The sequence below is a fragment of the Schistocerca nitens genome, chromosome 2 (assembly GCF_023898315.1).
Source record: "Schistocerca nitens isolate TAMUIC-IGC-003100 chromosome 2, iqSchNite1.1, whole genome shotgun sequence".
Taxonomy (NCBI): domain Eukaryota; kingdom Metazoa; phylum Arthropoda; class Insecta; order Orthoptera; family Acrididae; genus Schistocerca; species Schistocerca nitens.
In genome coordinates, this window is record NC_064615.1 from 21,025,140 (window position 1) to 21,045,074 (window position 19,935).

Genomic DNA, 19,935 nt, shown 5'->3' on the forward strand with positions numbered 1-19,935 from the left:
AACTAAATTTTTTATGTTTGCTGGCAAATTATTGAAGATGAATGTTGCTGAGAAGTGGACCCCTTTTTGAACTAAAGTAAGTGCTTTTAAGCCCTTGTGCAGATTATTTAGGACAAATTTCATTAAGGAGTAAATATACTGAGAGGCAGTAGTTAGTATACCCAGTTCTTTGAAGAGGTTTCTACAGGACATCCGTGAATTTACTCCACAAATAATACGTATTACACGCTTTTGGACTCTGAAAACTTTTGTTTGACTTGAAGAGTTATCCCAAAATATTATGCCATATGACATTATGGAATGAAAGTAGGCAAAGTATGCAAGCTTTTTCATTTTTATGTCGCCTATGTCAGCTAACACTCGAATTGCACATACAGATTTGTTAAGGTGTTTCTGCAGTTCTGTGGTGTGCTCCTCCCAACTGAATTTATTATCAAGTTGTGATTCCAGGAATTTAAGACTGTCAACCTCTTCTATCTGCTCTTCTTACTTTATGCATATGCTGGGTGGAAATCTCTTACAGGTTCTGAATTGCGTATAGTGAGTCTTTTCGAAGTTTAATGTCAGTGAGTTGGCTTTAAACCATTTATTAACATCCATGAAAATATCATTAGCAGATCTATCTAGTACTACACTCGACATACTATTTATTGTAATACTTCTGTCATCTGCAAACAAAACAAACTCTGCTTCTGGCAGTGTAACTGATGATAGATCATTAATGTACACAAGAAAAAGCAATGGCCCTAAGTTGGATCCTTGTGGGACACTACATGTAATTTCTTCCCATTCTGATGATGACTGATGACTTAATTCACTAGTCCCTTGCACTGACACCCTTTGTTTCCAGTTAGCGAGGTATGACTTTAACCATTTTGCAGCACTGCCCGTGACACCATAGAATTCTAATTTATTTAAAAGGATGTTGTGGTTCACACAATCAAATGCCTCTGACAAATCACAGAAAATACCTGCTGTTTGTAATTTGTTATTTAATGAATTAAGTACATTTTCACTGTAGGTGTATATAGCCTTCTCGATATCAGGACCCTTCAGAAATCCAAACTGTGTTCTTGATAATATGTTATTTGTGGTCAGATGGTTGAGATGCTGCCTGTACATTACTTTTTCTAAAATTTTTGGGCTGCTGGCAAAAGTAAAATCAGTCTGTAGTTTGATGGTATCTCTTTATCCCCTTTCTTGGATAGAAGCTTAACATCTGCATATTTTAGCCAGTCAGGAAATGTCCCAGTTATAATTGACTGGTTACACAAGTAACTTAGAGTTGTACTAAACTCAAAAGAACATGCCTTAATTAACTTTGTTGATATTTCATTGTAACCACTAGAATGCTTTGTTTTAAAGATTTTATTATGGAAGTTATTTCTTTTGGTGAAGTGACATATTCATGTACCTGAATTTATTTGTAAAGGCTAGTTTCGGATATTCAAGGGCATTATTTACTGATCCTGACAATCCCATTCTATCAGTAACAGATATAAAATACTTGGTAAATAGATTTGCCACACTATGCCCATTGGTTACTAATGTGCCATTTACCCTTAATGCTATTTGCTCCTCTTCCTTTCGGGTTCTACCAGTCTCCTCTTTCACTATATCCCATATTGTTTTTATTTTGTTCCCAGACATTGCTATCTTCTTCTCGTAGTGCATTTGTTTAGATGCATGAATTACTTTTTTTAATATTTTACAGTATTCCTTGTATTTAGCTAAATCATCAGCCTTGGAGCTATTCTTGGTCGACAGATACATTTTCCTTTTTGTCTTACAGGAAATCTTTATTCCTTGAGTACTCCATGGTTTTATTATAGACTTCTGTTTAATTTGAGTAACTTTTAGAGGAAAACAGTTTTCAAACATGGTACTGACATTGTTCATGAATGTGTTATATTTTTCATTCATGTCATAAGCACTATAAACATCTTTCCAGTTCATATCTTTGAGCAGTTTTCTAAAACATTCAATTTTTGGTTGATTGACTACTCTCCTGTACTCTGATTTAGCAGTCTTGATAATCTCCTTAGAATTTACATCTAAAACAAGGAGCTCCACATCATGAACTGATAGTCCATTTATTACAGGTTTTATGATATGATTTTGTTCCTTCGATTTATCTACAAAAATTTTATCAATGGCTGTCCTTGAGGATTTAATTATCTTAGTTGGAAAGTTTACAGTGTGAGTTAGATTGAAAGACAACATTACTAACTGCAGTAAATGTTTACTGGAAGACTGCATTAGAAAATCTGTATTAAAGTCACCAGCAATCAAAATTTCTTTGTTTCTTCCTGTTAAATAACCCAAAAGAGCTTCTAGATGATTTATGAATAGATTATAATTTCCTGCAGGTGCTCGGTAAATAGTTACTATTATATAGGATCTGTTATGGAACTCTAATTATGTTGCACATGCTTGTAGATGCCGCTCTAAACAGAATTTATTAATGTCAATGTTCTTAAATTTATGGCAAATTTTAATAAATGTGGCAACTCCTCCTCCATCTATATCTACTCTGCAGAAGTAGGAAGCTAGCTTAAATCCTGACATGTCTAACATATCTATACCAGTGGTCACTTGATGTTCAGAGAGGCAGATTATGTCAATTTGATTACTGGTAGATGAACTCATTTCATCAATACAAATGAGTAGTTCATCAACTTTATTTCTGAGTCCCGGAATGTTCTGGTGTAACAAAGATAACTGATACTGCATACTAATGGGATTATAACGGCTTGGCAAAGATGAACTGGCAGTTTCTGATTACTTTCTGTTAAACACTGTTTAAATGGAGGCTGTATGCTAAAATATGACTCCTCTTCATCTGTTTTCTCAAACTGAGCCTGTCTGCCATTCTCTCTTAAAACTCGTTTTCTTTCCCCCTTCCCTATCCTAAAAAAGGCATCCCTCTGACACCTGTGACCACTGGTATTTTACCACTTGTGACAGTGTCCCTCCTTAAGTTTTCTGCAATCAACCCAGACAGTTTTCCCTTCCCTTTCCTATAGAGGTGAAGGCCATGCCTACTGTAGTCCCACCTACCGATAGCATCCACAGAAATCAAACCAATATGGGACCCTACATCCGTCCTAAGCAGCCACCCCAACTCCAAGTTCACCCTCCCGACGGAAGAGTTCAAATGAGGCCGATCATGGCATCTCAACATACACACAAATCCCACACTCGTACGCTTCGTTGCTGAAGCTATTTTCAAGAGGTCACTCTCTATGGAATACTCAGAGTCTCTGTCAATGCTATTTCCCGGACCACCCACTATAACCACGGCATCCTTCTTTGTGAAATCCTTGCATAAACAACCTACATCCTCTGTTACCTGATCCAGATCTGCACTAGGCTTGAAAAAGTTTGTGACCTGGTACTCTGGACCTAGATTTTCCTGCAGTACTTGGCCAACACCTCTACCATGGGAGTTACCTAACAATAGAACTTTCTTTCTCTTTACAAATTTCCCTACCTTTTTCAAGTCCTTGAAAGCTTGTTGTGCCCTTTCTACAGCTTCAGCTACATGAGGCTCATCTGATTCTGACTGAGGCAACAGGTCAAATCTGTCTTCAAGATTTATGACAAAGCTGTCTGATGCTCTCATTTGCCTGTTCCCCCTATTACCTGTTGCCTCTTCCCACCTCTATTCACCCTTCTCCCTCTTTAACCTGTCCAAATCCTCCCATGCCTTGTCTAGGTCAGCTTGAAGAGCTGCAATTTTCCCTTCCTGTTCCAGTATTTTCCTATCTCTACTGCAGATCCTACAATACCACTGGTGAGACTCATTTATGTCCTCATTTCCCACGCCACTTCATTCGCCCCAATGAAAGAAACTACAGCACCCATCACACCACACCCCAGAACTAACAACCCTACGGCATGTCACACACTTCTTACTCATGATAAAACAGAAATCGTATAAACTGATTTAAGTACTGACTAAAACATAAACAAAGGACCCTAGAAACTATTCAGGCAGATATAAATAAATTGAAAGAGTACTGAGTAAAAAACACTGGTGATTACATATAAGTTAAGTCACTGTTTACTTACAATACGCGCGTGTGAAATTAAGCCTAAAATCAATGCTATAGGCGCAAGAAGGAAAATAAACTTCTTACCCTGTTTAATGATTTCCCTTAATGATTATGATGATGATGATGATGATGATAACAATGGTTTTGGCGCCAATTCCAATAACAGTGAAGGAGAACTGGATGGAACTGCGCCACTGACATCGTAAATTGGCGAGTGTAAACGTATACAGAATTAATTCCTTTTCTCTCTGCAATTGGGTAGGCTATGTATGTTTTGCTTTATTTCTTTCTACGAGTGTGGAAAGCGTGTTATTTGGTATGCTTAGATTTGCATTATTATACGATGTTTTACATGCAGCTACTTTTCATAGATATTGTCATTAACTTCAGGTTATTTCCCGGTTTAATATACTATTAAACGCTTAGTCTCCGTCGTCGTCCTCTCCATAGTTAGAAAAATGTACTTTGTTGCACTTACATATAAACGTTGATTGTAACTTACATTTACAAAACGTACTTCGGAGTTGTGGGCGTGTGCGGTGGCAGCTATTGCAACCTCGCAATCGCAGTGTGGCCAACCACACGCGAGCTGTCAAGTGACATGTTTCACTAGCCCGGGTATATATGGCTGAACCTAAAACGTCACCACAACAGCACACACACAATATTCATACTGTAAACCGAAGACAGAACTAATTCGCTGAGTGTCTATCACAACAGGAGCACATGCATCAAGTATTAATGCAAGAAGACACTGTAAACAGGAAACTGTCGAAATACCTGAAGTATCTATGCAGGAAAGTCAACACGAGAACTATAATCAACACATTAATTTGTACACTTTGAAGAAGCCATCTTCTAGTTTGGGTTAAATGATAGTAGCATGTCACACAAAAACACCCTTGGAACTGCTGCAGAGCTGGCCAACATGATACAATAATGTCACTATGAACCAGTACTGTGGTGGCAGCATGCAACAGTGCCTCGTGATCAACAGTGACGTGAGCAGATTATGATCATCTGTCAGATGACTTGAGTGCTCTGGCTGGTCAAATTTGTGACCTGTTGGCATGGCACAGGTACAGGAAAGACAGAGATCATTACGACATAAGATCTTGCAGATATTCCAAACCGAACCCATCAGTTCTCAGGGGAATAGAGCAGTCATCCACAACATGTTTTCTCCAGAAATTTGGGCAGCAGGAACCCAAGTGCATCTCACCTAGCACCTATCTAAATGGCAGCAGTAGTCAGATATAGATGCATCCAACTGCCTAACAGTATCTCAGCATTTTTATATTAGCGACCAGAAGACCGAATAGAAATTTTAACATTGGGTCGGATTTGTGCACGAACTTTCCTGTATAATTGCTGGCCACCTTCTTTGTTCTGCCTTTCTGCTGCTAACAACTCAAACATAGCCATTTACAGATGGAACAAATTGAGCTGGACTTGGAGAGGTCTCATACCTTCACCTGGAATTGTTTTGTTGCAGGTGTCGCAGAGCCTATAATCAGAGCTGACTTCCTAGCATATTGCCATATGTTACCTGATGTAGCAAATGCATGGCTCGGCAATAGTGTCACCAGACATTTTGCTGCTGGATTACGATGCAGTGCAGTGATCCATAAATGCCAAGCTAGTGCAGTCACTTGACTGGCCACAACCCGACCAAACAGCATGCCACAGGACGTATGCCACAATACTATGCATTTTATCAAACTACCAAACTGCTACCAGTTTCATGCCTTCCTAAATGTTTAGCTCTAAATTGTCTTGCAGTCGTTCAGGGGAAAGTTTAACCCAGTGCTCAGGGAAGTTACTATTCATCCCTCAATCCTTGGTCTCCAGCCCCCCATCTTGCATCCAAAATGGGTGGCACATGACACATAGTTAAATTATGTGCACGGACTCCACAGTATATGGGGATGACAATATATAACACGTTAATAGACAAAAACATATTAAATACGAAGCCAGAAATTTAAAAAACCAAGGGTACAGTAGATTCTGTGGGAGAAATGCTACTATTGAATAGAAGAATTCATAGACGATGAAATGATAATTTGAGCAAGCATAATTGCTAGATTTTATTGTATGTATATATAACATAACTGTTATTATTATTATTATTATTATTATGCTATTTGTTAACATCAGCTGTTCTTTGCCTATGGTGAAATTTTACTGCAATTCTGATGTGCCTCCTGTACTTGAATAAAATGATTTAGATTAAGTATGTTATGAAACAAATAAAGCACAATTCACGACGGTAAGCAGGATGCCCACAACCATTGCCGTCAACCACACATTTTTCAGGGAGAGCTACTATCCAAAGCATCTCCTAGTACGATCGCCACAACCTCCACCACAGGAGCAACAACCAACCAATGCTGGCCAACGGCAAGTGCACACAACCCATTCCAGCAGCCACAGTGACCAACGACAAGCATGCACAACCTGTTCTGACAGCCACATGCATTTTCCTGCCCTGTTCCATGAAGACGCTCAATTTCCACCACAGAGGCTGGTCTAGCGTCAGCTATGCAGTAGCATGTTGTTGTCACGGTTGACTTTCAAGTTAGTGCCAACAGTGATGCTCATGTGTTTAGTGGTGTAGTGTCACGCGTGCACAGTAACAACTGAATCACAGCTGTCAAGAAGCTTCCACCCTAGCTGGCAGGGGCATTGTGTTTTCTAATAATGTCTCTGTGTAGTTTATTCCTTGCTGTGAATTTTTATATGTTTTGTATGTTCTGTGTTTTATGATACATTCTACGTTCCAATCATTACCTGCTGAACAGTAATAATTGCTGTGTTCATCCTGTTCATTAAATACAATTGCCGCAATGAAGTACTTTCTTCCAGTAAACCTCCAGTCTCAGTGCATTCATGTTTCGCTAAGGTCGGACAACCTAAATTGAGCTGTACACAACAAAATCATCCTGGCATTTGCCTCATGCAATTTAGGGAAATCAGGAAAAACCTTAATCTGCATGGCCAGCGACAGATTTCAACTCTCGTCCTCCTCAATGCTAGCCCCGTGTGATAATAATTGCACCTCTCTCTCGCTGTGTAGTGAGGCAACTGAAGCAAAAGCATCAGGGGAAGGTTAAAACCTATCCAATTGTGTGACTGAGCACTATTAAAAATTAAGTTTATGCTTAACTTGATTGTATCATTTCTTTGTCTTCCTTTACCCATCATTAAGTTAACTGTGTACTTTGATTACAATCCTACACAAGTAGTCATATTAAAATCAATCACTCAGTTTTGGTTATTATTAATCCAGGTGGGCACTACCAAATAAAAACCTTCTACTCCTGTTTCCAATTATATGCTCCATCAGTTTAATTGTGTATCTGTGAATCTCTTAGTAGATGCACTTTTTGCAATATATCCACGAACTTTCTGTTCATCCTGGAATTTAAAAGGGAGCAGCAGGAGGGGGAGGGGGGGGGGGGGGGGGGCGAAAACTAGTAGTGCACTTATTTCTTGCATACCACACTCAGCAATGTCGTCCATTCCCTGGTAGCAAACATTCTTTACTAACCTCTAAATTTACATTGTGCAACGAAGGGGTGCTACAGATTCAGTGTAGATAGAAAGAGATGTAATACACATCACACAGTATGTCTTATTCAAGGTATAGAATATTTGATAAGCTACTATGACATTTTTTTGAAAAGCATGAACTGTTGACAATTTGGAGGAATAAATAGGACATGGAAATGTTTGTGATTTGTCTGAGCATTTACAAGTCAATTTCGATCCATACAGGATTTTATTATAATAATCTGAATACCCACACAAAGCACATCGAACATTAATGAAATAATATGACAAGAAAAATGGTCTCTTAACATGTTTAATGAGTGCACTCTGCCTAGACTCAGTAGGAGCACTGGTATACGTGACTTGTGCAGGACTGGAGATGAAAAAGTAGGGGAACTTCATAAAGGAAAACAACTCAGTTCTTCATACATGCAATCAAATGCCCGTAGAGGTTCTAAGAATTTTAGGATCTTACACCATCCCCCATTCGGATCTCCGGGCAGGGACTACTCAAGAGGACGTCGTTATCAGGAGAAAGAAAACTGGCGTTCTACGGATCGGAGTGTGGAATGTCAGATCCCTTAATCGGGCAGGTAGGTTAGAAAATTTAAAAAGGGAAATGGATAGGTTAAAGTTAGATATAGTGGGAATTAGTGAAGTTCGGTGGCAGGAGGAACAAGACTTCTGGTCAGGTGACTACAGGGTTATAAACACAAAATCAAATAGGGGTAAAGCACGAGTAGGTTTAATAATGAATAGCAAAATAGGTATGCGGGTAAGCTACTACAAACAGCATACTGAACGCATTATTGTGGCCAAGATAGATACGAAGCCCACACCTACTACAGTAGTACAAGTTTATATGCCAACTAGCTCTACAAATGATGAAGAAATTGAAGAAATGTATGACGAGATAAAAGAAATTATTCAGGTAGTGAAGGGAGACGAAAATTTAATAGTCATGGGTGACTGGAATTCGTCAGTAGGAAAAGGGAGAGAAGGAAACATAGTAGGTGAATATGGATTGGGGGGAAGAAATGAAAGAGGAAGCCGCCTTGTAGAATTTTGCACAGAGCATGACTTAATCATAGCTAACACTTGGTTCAAGAATCATGAAAGATGATTGTATACATGGAAGAACCCTGGAGATACTAAAAGGTATCAGATTATATAATGGTAAGACAGAGATTTAGGAACCAGGTTTTAAATTGTAAGACATTTCCAGGGGCAGATGTGGACTCTGACCACAATCTATTGGTTATGAACCGCAGATTGAAACTGAAGAAACTGCAAAAAGGTGGGAATTTAAGGAGATGGGACCTGGATAAACTGAAAGAACCAGAGGTTGTAGAGAGTTTCAGGGAGAGCATAAGGGAACAATTGACAGGAATGGGGGAAAGAAATACAGTAGAAGAAGAATGGGTAGCTCTGAGGGATGAAGTAGTGAAGGCAGCAGACGATCAAGTAGGTAAAAAGACAAGGGCTAATAGAAATCCTTGGGTAACAGAAGAAATATTGGATTTAATTAATGAAAGGAGAAAATATAAAAATGCAGTAAATGAAGCAGGCAAAAAGGAATACAAACGTCTCAAAAATGAGATTGACAGGAAGTGCAAAATGGCTAAGCACGGATGGCTAGAGGACAAATGTAAGGATGTAGAGGCTTGTCTCACTAGGGGTAAGATAGATACTGCCTACAGGAAAATTAAAGAGACCTTTGGAGAGAAGAGAACTACTTGTATGAGTATCAAGAGCTCAGATGGCAACCCAGTTCTAAGCAAAGAAGGGAAGGCAGAAAGGTGGAAGGAGTATATAGAGGGTTTATACAAGGGCGATGTACTTGAGGACATTATTATGGAAATGGAAGAGGATGTAGATAAAGACGAAATGGGAGATGCGATACTGTGTGAAGAGTTTGACAGAGCACTGAAAGACCTGAGTCGAAACAAGGCCCCGGGAGTAGACAACATTCCATTAGAACTACTGATGGCCTTGGGAGAGCCAGTCATGACAACACTCTACCATCTGGTGAGCAAGATGTATGAGACAGGCGAAATACCCTCAGACTTCAAGAAGAATACAATAATTCCAATCCCAAAGAAAGCAGGTGTTGACAGATGTGAAAATTACCAAACTATCAGTTTAATAAATCACAGCCGCAAAATACTAACGCGAATTCTTTACAGACGAATGGAAAAACTGGTAGAAGCGGACCTCGGGGAAGATCAGTTTGGATTCCGTAGAAATGTTGGAACACGTGAGGCAATACTAACCTTACGACCTATCTTAGAAGAAAGATTAAGAAAAGGCAAACCTACATTTCTAGCATTTGTAGACTTAGAGAAAGCTTTTGACAATGTTAAATGGAATACTCTCTTTCAAATTCTGAAGGTGGCAGGGGTAAAATACAGAGAGCGAAAGGCTATTTACAATTTGTACAGAAACCAGGTGGCAGTTATAAGAGTCGAGGGGCATGAAAGGGAAGCAGTGGTTGGGAAAGGAGTGAGACAGGGTTGTAGCCTCTCCCCGATGTTATTCAATCTGTATATTGAGCAAACAGTAAAGCAAACAAAAGAAAAATTTGGAGTAGGTATTAAAATTCATGGAGAAGAAGTAAAAACTTTGAGGTTCGCCGATGACATTGTAATTCTGTCAGAGACGACAAAGGACTTGGAAGAGCAGTTGAACGGAATGGACAGTGTCTTGAAAGGAGGATATAAGATGAACATCAAACAAAAGCAAAACGAGGATAATGGAATGTAGTCAAATTAAATCGGGTGATGCTGAGGGAATTAAATTAGGAAATGAGACACTTAAAGTAGTAAAGGAGTTTTGCTATTTAGGGAATAAAGTAACTGATGATGGTCGAAGTAGAGAGGATATAAAATGTAGACTGGCAATGGCAAGGAAATCGTTTCTGAAGAAGAGAAATTTGTTAACGTCGAGTATAGATTTAAATGTCAGGAAGTCGTTTCTGAAAGTATTTGTATGAAGTGTAGCCATGTATGGAAGTGAAACATGGACGATAACTAGTTTGGACAAGAAGAGAATAGAAGCTTTCAAAATGTGGTGCTACAGAAGAATGCTAAAGATTAGATGGGTAGATCACATAACTAATGAGGAGGTATTGAATAGGATTGGGGAGAAGAGAAGTTTGTGGTACAACTTGACAAGGAGAAGGGATCGGTTGGTAGGACATGTTTTGAGGCATCAAGGGATCACAAATTTAGTATTGGAGGGCAGCGTGGAGGGTAAAAATCGTAGAGGGAGACCAAGAGATCAATACACTAAGCAGATTCAGAAGGATGTAGGTTGCAGTAGGTACTGGGAGATGATGAAGCTTGCACAGGATATAGTAGCATGGAGAGCTGCATCAAACCAGTCTCAGGACTGAAGACCACAACAACAACAACAACAACAACAACACCATTACAATGAAACCAGAGTGACTTAAAAAAGTCTTGGTTAATGGCCATTACCACACAGACACACCTCTTTTTTTTTCTTTGGGGGGGGGGGGGGGCCTCCAGCCAATGGTACACTTGAAAACAGCAAAAAAGCTCAGAATAGAAAACTGACTACTTTGCCAGACGTCTTTGGAGGAACTCTGAAAGATTGACAACTTTACCCGATACCCCACCACCAACATATCTAAAAACTCACATGCTCATACAGTCACAGATATCATTTAGGGGAAACAGATACTGGTTATCAAAATGAATAAAACAGTTTTGTCCCATATGTATTCCCTTTTCAAAGACTTCATCAAGTAGCCCAAAAAACTCTGTGCAGTAACCCTTATAACTAGAAATTATGAGTGGCAAAAAATGAAAGAGGACTAAAGTAGATTCCTTTAAATACGCTTCCAAACACCTGTAACATTTAGAAAATTGTGTTTATTTAGTTAGACCCATAATTTTTTCTCTGTGGTTTGTAATATCTGTTCAATGAGTATTTATAAATATAAGAACTGTGTCCCATTTTTGAGCTGCATTAGAAATAAAAAGTAAAGGAAGTTTCTCTACACTAGCAATTGATGAATGGTATCTGACAACTTGTAAATTCTCACCAATAAGTGAAGTTAATTTGACAGATAAAAGCAGTAGGCCCCAAATAATAAATCCTGCAAAAAATAGTGTGCTAATGTCTTTCCTAACAGAAATAAAATTGTAAATTAGTTTCCCAAATGTACAGTACAGTTCTGTTTCCTGTATATTTATTTATCATTTCTCCCTGTGGCTTTGTATTATCTGAAACTACAAATGCAATGTTAAGTGATGGTGAATGTTTACAGCAGACAGATGAATGAATTCTCTCTGATCTGGAGACAGACACTGTTAACAATTGTGTTGCCAGCAGAAGGCCACTGGTTATTCATGACGTGCACCTGTGTCAGTTATTTCATTATTTTTCCCCTTTTTTTTACTGTTGAATTAACATTTCATATATACTTTTCCCTTCAGTACTATACTGTGAAAATAATTTTGTAACTTCTAATCACACCCGACACTACCTCTGTCTTTTTTAGACGCTCCCTCTCTTTTTTTGAATCCTGCAGGATAATGCTTATTTGTGCTTCACATTAATGTCCATTGCTTTGCTAACTATATGTACACGGAATAATCTAACGAACACTGGAAAATAGCACTAAACAAAATAATAATAAATTCTTATTTCCAAACTACTAACACCAATTACGTTCTTTATGTTTTTTGTATAAATTGGGTAATGCTGATGTGCAAACTCAACTGGCACTAATTTCACAATTCTGCTTCATGATGCAAACTTACTTCCTCCCCCTGTCCCCCTTTCTGTACCTGTGTGTGTGTGTGTGTGTGTGTGTGTGTGTGTGTGGCGGGGGGAGGGGGGGGGTTGCACTTAATGATCATTAACAGTACAATATTTAAAAAAAGGAAAGAGAAAACTCACCACCACATATGCAACCTGATCAAAAGCATCCGGATCTTTATTAACGGACATTAATATGGGTTGTATCCACCCTTCACCTTTACGATGGCTTAAAATCTGCTGGGGAGACTTTCAATGATGCACCTGAATGTCTGTGGATGAATGGCAGCCCATTCTTGCTCAAGAAACGAAATCTGAGAAGATACGGATGTTTAACAATAGGCTCTAGAACGAAGTAGTTGTACTAAACTCACCCCAAAGGTGTTTCATTGGGTTCGGGTCTGGGTTCTGGGAAAGCCAGTCCATTTCTGAAAAGTCACTGTCCAAAAACCATTGCCTCACCGATACTGCTTCATGAAAGTAGGCATCGTCATGCAGATACTATGCATCATTGTCTTCAAACTGTTCATCTGCTATGCACAGTATACAATGCTGTAAAATGTGTCCATATCCTCCTGCATTTATCACTATCATAAATACAATAAGGGAAGCACTGCCCCAACCATGAAAACCACCTCCATATCCGTAACAACCACCACCTCCGTACTTTACTAATGGCACTACACATGATGGCTGGTAATGTTCTCCAGGTATTCGCCAAACCCATGTTTTCACTTCATGTTACTGACAGTACCTTGAGCAGCTTAAGAAGGGTTGTCTTTCATGGATTTGTTACTCAGGCAACATCCAATGACTAGTCTACATTTCAAATCCCCGAGTGCTACCGACCGACCCATTCTACTGCTACAGCTTCTCTACTTACAACACAATACTCCCTGCTTCTTTTTAAATTGGTGGGTCTACTTCTCCTGACATCCAGTGGTCTGTTTTGCATTACATAAGGGAGTCCGAATACTTTTGATTAGATAGTGTAGCTGTAGCATTGAGCAGCTGATACCCAAAGAAATGAGACTGAAGCAATACCTAGCGTGATATCATTCAGAGCTAACTAGTACAAAATTTACATACTCTCACATGTACATGTTCAAAGACCTGCATAGCTACATTAACCTCACAAGCTATATTGAATCGGTGCTGCAGCCTGACTGGTTCTAACACAGGTACATTTACTGCATTATTTATATTCCATCCATGACTTTTCATTGTCATATTTACTGGTGAATTATTTTCATTGCAAGTTGTATGTTTATAAGTTCACACATTGAAAATTTCAGAATGTTCAGAATGAAGTACTGAGCTATCAAACTGAAATTAAGGTGTCCTTAAAAATATAATGGACTATAAATCTAAAATCTGTGCAACAGTCTGATGACACCATGTTTAAATTCTGAGCAACAAATTAAGAAACACCCTCGTGTGCATGCATTTTTAGTTTCCAATTCTACTTTCAATTCTTTTTAAAAAGAATGTGTTGTCTTTATAGCATAGCCTTACTTCTTTCCTAGCAAGTTGAGCTATGGTATCATTATAAGAAAATTAACAGTACATTCTTGAGTACTGCTTAAGTGTTTGGGATTGGTACCAGGTCGGGTTCAAGGAAGACACTGAAGCAATTCAGAGACTGGCTACTAGATTTGTTACCCATAGGTTTGAACAAGACGTAAGTGTTACAGAGATACTTCAGGAATTCAAATGGGAATTCCTGGAGGCAAGGTGGTGTTCTTTTTGTGAAACACTATTGAAAAAATTTAGAGAATCAGCATCTGAAGCTGACTACCAAATCATTGTACTGCCCCCAACATAAATTGCGCGTAATTGCAATGAAGTTTAGATACAAGAGATCAGGGCTCACACGGATGCATGTAGACAGTCTTTCCCCATCACTCTATTCACTCTATTTGGGACTGGAACAGGAAAGAAAATGACTAGTAGTGGTACAGGGTACCCTCCACCACATACTGTATGGTGGCTTACGGAGTATCTGTAGACTTAGATGTGAAACAGAATAACTGTGAGAACACACACACACACACACACACACACACGCGAGAGAGAGAGAGAGAGAGAGAGAGAGAGAGAGAGAGAGAGAGAGAGCGAGCTTACCATGCATCATTCGACCTCTTCCTCTGTTGAAGCCACGATAGCCGCCTCTCCCAACTGGAGGCCCATCCCGGTCCACTTCATAGTGTGACGTCCGTGATCCTTAAGAGGGGAAAAGAATACTGATTAAACAGAAATGTTTATGCAGATTTAAATTTGCACATTCTATTAAGGACAAATTTCTCAACAATATATATAGCAATACAAATAAACTAACTATTGTTAAACAATTATATAAAACCACACACACACACACACACACACACACACACACACACACATTTTAGCCGCGCGTGATTAGCCGAGCGGTCTAAGGCGCTGCAGTCACGGACTGTGCGGCTGGTCCCGGCGGAGGTTCGAATCCTCCCTTGGGCATGGGTGTGTGTGTTTGTCCTTAGGATAATTTAGGTTAAGTAGTGTGTAAGCTTAGGGACTGATGACCTCAGCGGTTAAGTCCCATAAGATTTCACACACATTTGAACATTTTTTTTGAACACACATTTTGAAAATATGTTTTAATATTCTGAAAACCACAACACAGATCACAGTAGTTACAAAATCCTTTCTTTTCTTTTGTCCTCGTTACTGTATCTTTAAAATACCTAAAATCTAAAACACGACCAATGACTTTCACCAACATCATCGTCACAGTATTAATCTGACTGCCTGAAATGTTATATCAACCTCTGTTGGCGGGAAAGAGGGGGAGATTTCTAGAAAGACGGAATGGTCAATTAAGAATGGTCATCACATCAACATCAGTTCTCTGCAAGCCACCTTCTGTACCACTATTACTTCTCCCCTTTCCTTTCATTGCAAATTGTTCAAAGACAGAACAATCTGCCTTGTATGAGCTCAAATTTCTATAATTTTCCAGTCAACGTCTTTGTGAGATTTATGTAGTAATGTGTTCTTTTACCCTCCTTGGAATGCAGCTCTCAGAATGTTACAGTAAACTACTCCATGATACAAGACGTCTATTGTTCTGCCTACATGGACCTGGATGAGCATTTCTCTGATTCCTTGTACCAACCAAATAAACCAGAGAAAATACGTTATCATACTCTTATTTTGATTGCCTCTCAATCCTTAGTAATTCTATCTGACAAGTGCTCATCCTGACGATTAAATGGAACTGGTCAAATAATGGATTTGAAACCCTCCCGCAATAATGATGTCCATAATTTCCAAGTATCTGCAAAAGAATATTTTCCCAAAACTGAAAGAATGCTGATGACGAAGCTATATGAAGATGTTTACGAATGCTCCACGTCACATTACTTACCGTCAAGTACTATAAGAACTCGGATGCCTGTAACATTTCTTGTAGAATTACACACCAAAAGATCCAGGTAACAACCAGAAAGTATTAAATTTATTTAATACCTATGATGAAATAGTATATCCATAACAAACATAACCTTAACATAACCACCACCTATATGACAAAAGTACCAAGTCATAGCCTCTCATCGAAGTAGGGTTAAATGGGTTTAAAATGTGTTTTCTTTATTCAGATGTAACGTTGATCAGTTGTAGAATTTTGGAACATGTATTATGTTCGAGTATAATGACTTTTCTGGAGACTAGAAATCTACTCTGTAGGAATCAGCATCGGTTTCAAAAAAGATGATCGTGTGAAACTCAGCTGGCGCTATTTGTCCAAGAGACTCAGAGGGCCATAGACAAGGGTTCCCAGGTAGATGTGGTGTTTCCTGACTTCTGCAAGGCATTTTTTCATTAAACAACTGTGGGGAACTGTATCAAAGTAAGAGCATATGGACTATCATACCTATTGTGTGATTGGATTGAAGAGTTCCTAGATAACAGAATGCAGCATGTCATTCTCAATGGAGAGGAGTTTTCCGAAGTAAGAGTGATTTCAGGTGGGCCGCAGGGGAGTGAGGTAGGACCGTTGCTATTCACAATATAAATAAATGATCTTGTGGATAACATCGGAAGTTCACTGAGGCTTTTTGTGAATGATGCTGTACTATATCAGGAGGTTGTAACAATGGAAAATTGTACTGAAATGCAGGAGGATCTGCAATGAATTGACGCATGGTGCAGGGAATGGCAATTGAATCTCAATGTAGACAAGTGTAATGTGCTGCGAATACATAAAAAGAAAGATCCCTCATCATTTAGCTACAATATAGCAGGTCAGCAACTGGAAGCAGTTAATTCCATAAATTAGCTGGGAGTAGGCATTAGGAGCAATTTAAAATGGAATGACCATTTAAAATTAATCGTCGGTAAAGCAGACACCAGACAGATTCATTGGAAGAATCCTAAGGAAATGCAGTCCGAAAACAAAGGAAGTAGGTTACAGTACACTTATTCGCCCACTGCTTGATTACTACTCACCGGTGTGGGATCCGTACCAGGTAGGGTTGATAGAAGAGATAGAGAAGATCCAACGGAGAGCAGCGCACTTCGTTACAGGAACATTTAGTAATCGCGAAAGCGTTAGGGGATGATAGATAAACTCCAGTGGAAGACTCTGCAAGAGAGACACTCAGTAGCTCGGTACGGGCTTTTGTTGAAGTTTCGAGAACATACCTTCACCGAGGAGTCAAGCAGTATATTTCTCCCTCCTACATATCTCTCATGAAGAGACCATGAAGATAAAATCAGAGAGATTAGAGCCCACACAGAGGCATACCGACAATCTTTCTTTCCATGAACAATATGAGACTGGAATAGAAGGGAGAACCGATAGAGGTACTCAAGGTACCCCGCGCCACAACCATCAGGTGGCTTGCTGATTATGGATGTAGATGTAGATGTAGAGGGTGTTCTCTCCTTATCTAGCTCAGCTGGTGTATGAAACACAACAAAAACCTTTTAACATAAAAGCAAAAGGAACAATTTTTTTGTCCCATGCTGAAATAATTTTGTGTGAAGTGGTGAGGGGTGGGGTGGGGGGGAGCCTTCAGTGGCAGTATTTTTTATCTTAACAAATTTTATTGAAGCACAGACATTCAACTTTCTTAAAAATATTTTTCTATGCGTACACATTACACTGAAATTCTATATACATATTACTGCTTTTTGAGGAAAATCTGGTCTCATCTTAAAATTAAGAATTCCATCAGTGAACATAGTAGCCACAAATTGCTCTACAACCACATACATGATTTGGTGCTACACAAGGCCTTCTAAGTGAGGAACTTTGTAGATTCCATAGCTATTTCTGGCACAAATCCTGTGATTGACACCAAGTTTTTTTGTTAACAATCAATAATGAACTTTATAAACCAATCACCTCATTACAAATTTGTATAAGCATTCATTTTAAAGTCTTCATTATTTTGAGAAGCTATTAGGGAAGGCAGAAAACCTTCTGTTCACGTATTTTCCATAAATGTTAAACTCACACAATATCCACCATCAACGATACTATGTTTGATTGAATTATATTGGAACAGATGCATACACTGATACTTTCTGCTGTTCTGATGATTATGTTGTGTCGTGGCATGTTCAGTCTCACGCAGCAAGAACACAAATTTGACAGAATCTAGATTTTGTCATATATGCTGTTATTTTGTGTGGTGGCATCATCAATGTATAGTCCCATATATTATTTGGGGTTGTCGTCATCTTCTTCTTCTTCTTCTTCTTCTTCTTCAGTCCTCAACACCGGTTTGATGCAGCTCTCCATGCAACTCTATCCTGTGCAAGCCTCTTCATCACTAACTACTGCAACCTCCATGTGGTGTCACCGCCAGACACCACACTTGCTAGGTGGTAGCCTTTAAATCGGCCGCGGTCCGTTAGTATACGTCGGACCCGCGTGTCACCACTATCAGTGATTGCAGACCGAGCGCCGCCACACGGCAGGTCTAGAGAGACTTCCTAGCACTCGCCCCAGTTGTACAACCGACTTTGCTAGTGATGGTTCACTGACAAAATACGCTCTCATTTGCCGCGACGATAGTTCGCATAGCCTTCAGCTACGTCATTTGCTATGACATAGCAAGGCGCCATTACCAGTTACTATTGATATTATGAGTCATGTACAGTCAAGAGTGACGCTCATCATTAATGGATTAAAGTTAAGTATTCCACCAGATACGTCCGTTTTTCTACAGTCTAATTTCCTTGTCCTGTTCCAGACCTCACGCCAGCCTGCGTGAGATAAAACGCATGCCTTTCGGCTTCCTCTAGTACCCGGTGTTGGCTCTCCTGCCAACCCACAACACGCCAGCCTTTGAAACCTTCTTACTGTATTCTTCTCTCAGTCTCCCTCTACAATCCCCCCCCCCCCCCTTTCCAACACAAACACTAACCCCCAATACTAAAGTGATTATCCACTATGTCTCAGAATGTGTCCCATCAATCTGTCCCTTCTTGCAGTCTATTATGCCTCAAATATCTTTGCTCCCCAGTTCAGCACCACCTCATTGGTTGTATGATGTACCCATTCTATCTTCAGAATTCTTCCATAACAGAAAATTTTAGAAGCTTGTATTCTCTTCTTGGCTTAACTGTTTATCATACACATTTCACTACCTACAAGGCTACACATGTGACGAATAACTTCAGAAAATTCATCCTGGCTTTCCGATTGTTAGATAAAAATTCCTAACACTTAACCATCAGTTACTTTGCTGTCCAATTGGCATAACCCATCTACCACTTTTAATCTCTCATTTCCTAATCTAATTCCCTCAGTATCACCTGATTTAATTTGACTACATTCTGTTATCCTTGCTTTGCTTTCGTTGATGTTCATCTTATATCCTCCTTTCCTGTCTCCTTCCGTTCAACTGCTCTTCCAAATCCTTTGGTGTCTCTTGATAAAATTACAATGTCACTGGCAAACCTCAAAGTTTTTATTTCTTCTCCCTGGACTTTAGTTCTGACTCCAAATTTTTCTTTTGTTGCTTGCTCAATGTACAGATTGAGTAACACTGGGAATAGGCTGAACCCATGTTTCACTCCCTTCTTAACCACTGCTTCACTTTCACACCCCTCTATTCTTATAACTGCTGCCTGGTTTCTGTACAAGTACTATATAACCTTTCACTCTCCGTATTTTACCTCAGCAGCCTTAATTTCTGAAAGCGTGTCCCATCAACATTGTCAAAAGCTTTCTCTAAATCTACAAATGATACAAGCATAGGTTTGCCTTTCCTTAACCAATACTCTAAGATTAATTGTAAGGTCAGTATTGCCTTGGATGTTCTTACATTTCTCCTGAATCCAAACTGATCTTCCTTGACATCAGCTTCTACCAATTTTTCCATTTTTCTGTAAAGAAGTCATTTCGGTACTTTTCAACCATGACTTATTTCACCAATACTCGCACATTACAGCATCTGCCATTTTTGTAACTGGAGCTATTACATTACTCTTGAAGTCTGAGATTATTCCACCTATCTCGAATATCTTGCACACCATGTGG

At 39.2% G+C, this 19,935-nt stretch overlaps 1 protein-coding gene across 4 annotated transcripts in view; it reads right to left on the reverse strand.

Moving 5' to 3' along the window:
- LOC126235680 (E3 ubiquitin-protein ligase RBBP6) overlaps window positions 1–19,935 on the reverse strand; it is a 400,367-nt gene that overhangs the window by 168,829 nt on the left and 211,603 nt on the right. For all 4 annotated transcript variants that reach the window (XM_049944411.1, XM_049944412.1, XM_049944413.1 and 1 more), the window contains one exon: window positions 14,526–14,624. In XM_049944411.1, the coding sequence (XP_049800368.1) occupies window positions 14,526–14,624 (99 nt within the window). The remainder of the gene's footprint in view (window positions 1–14,525; window positions 14,625–19,935) is intronic.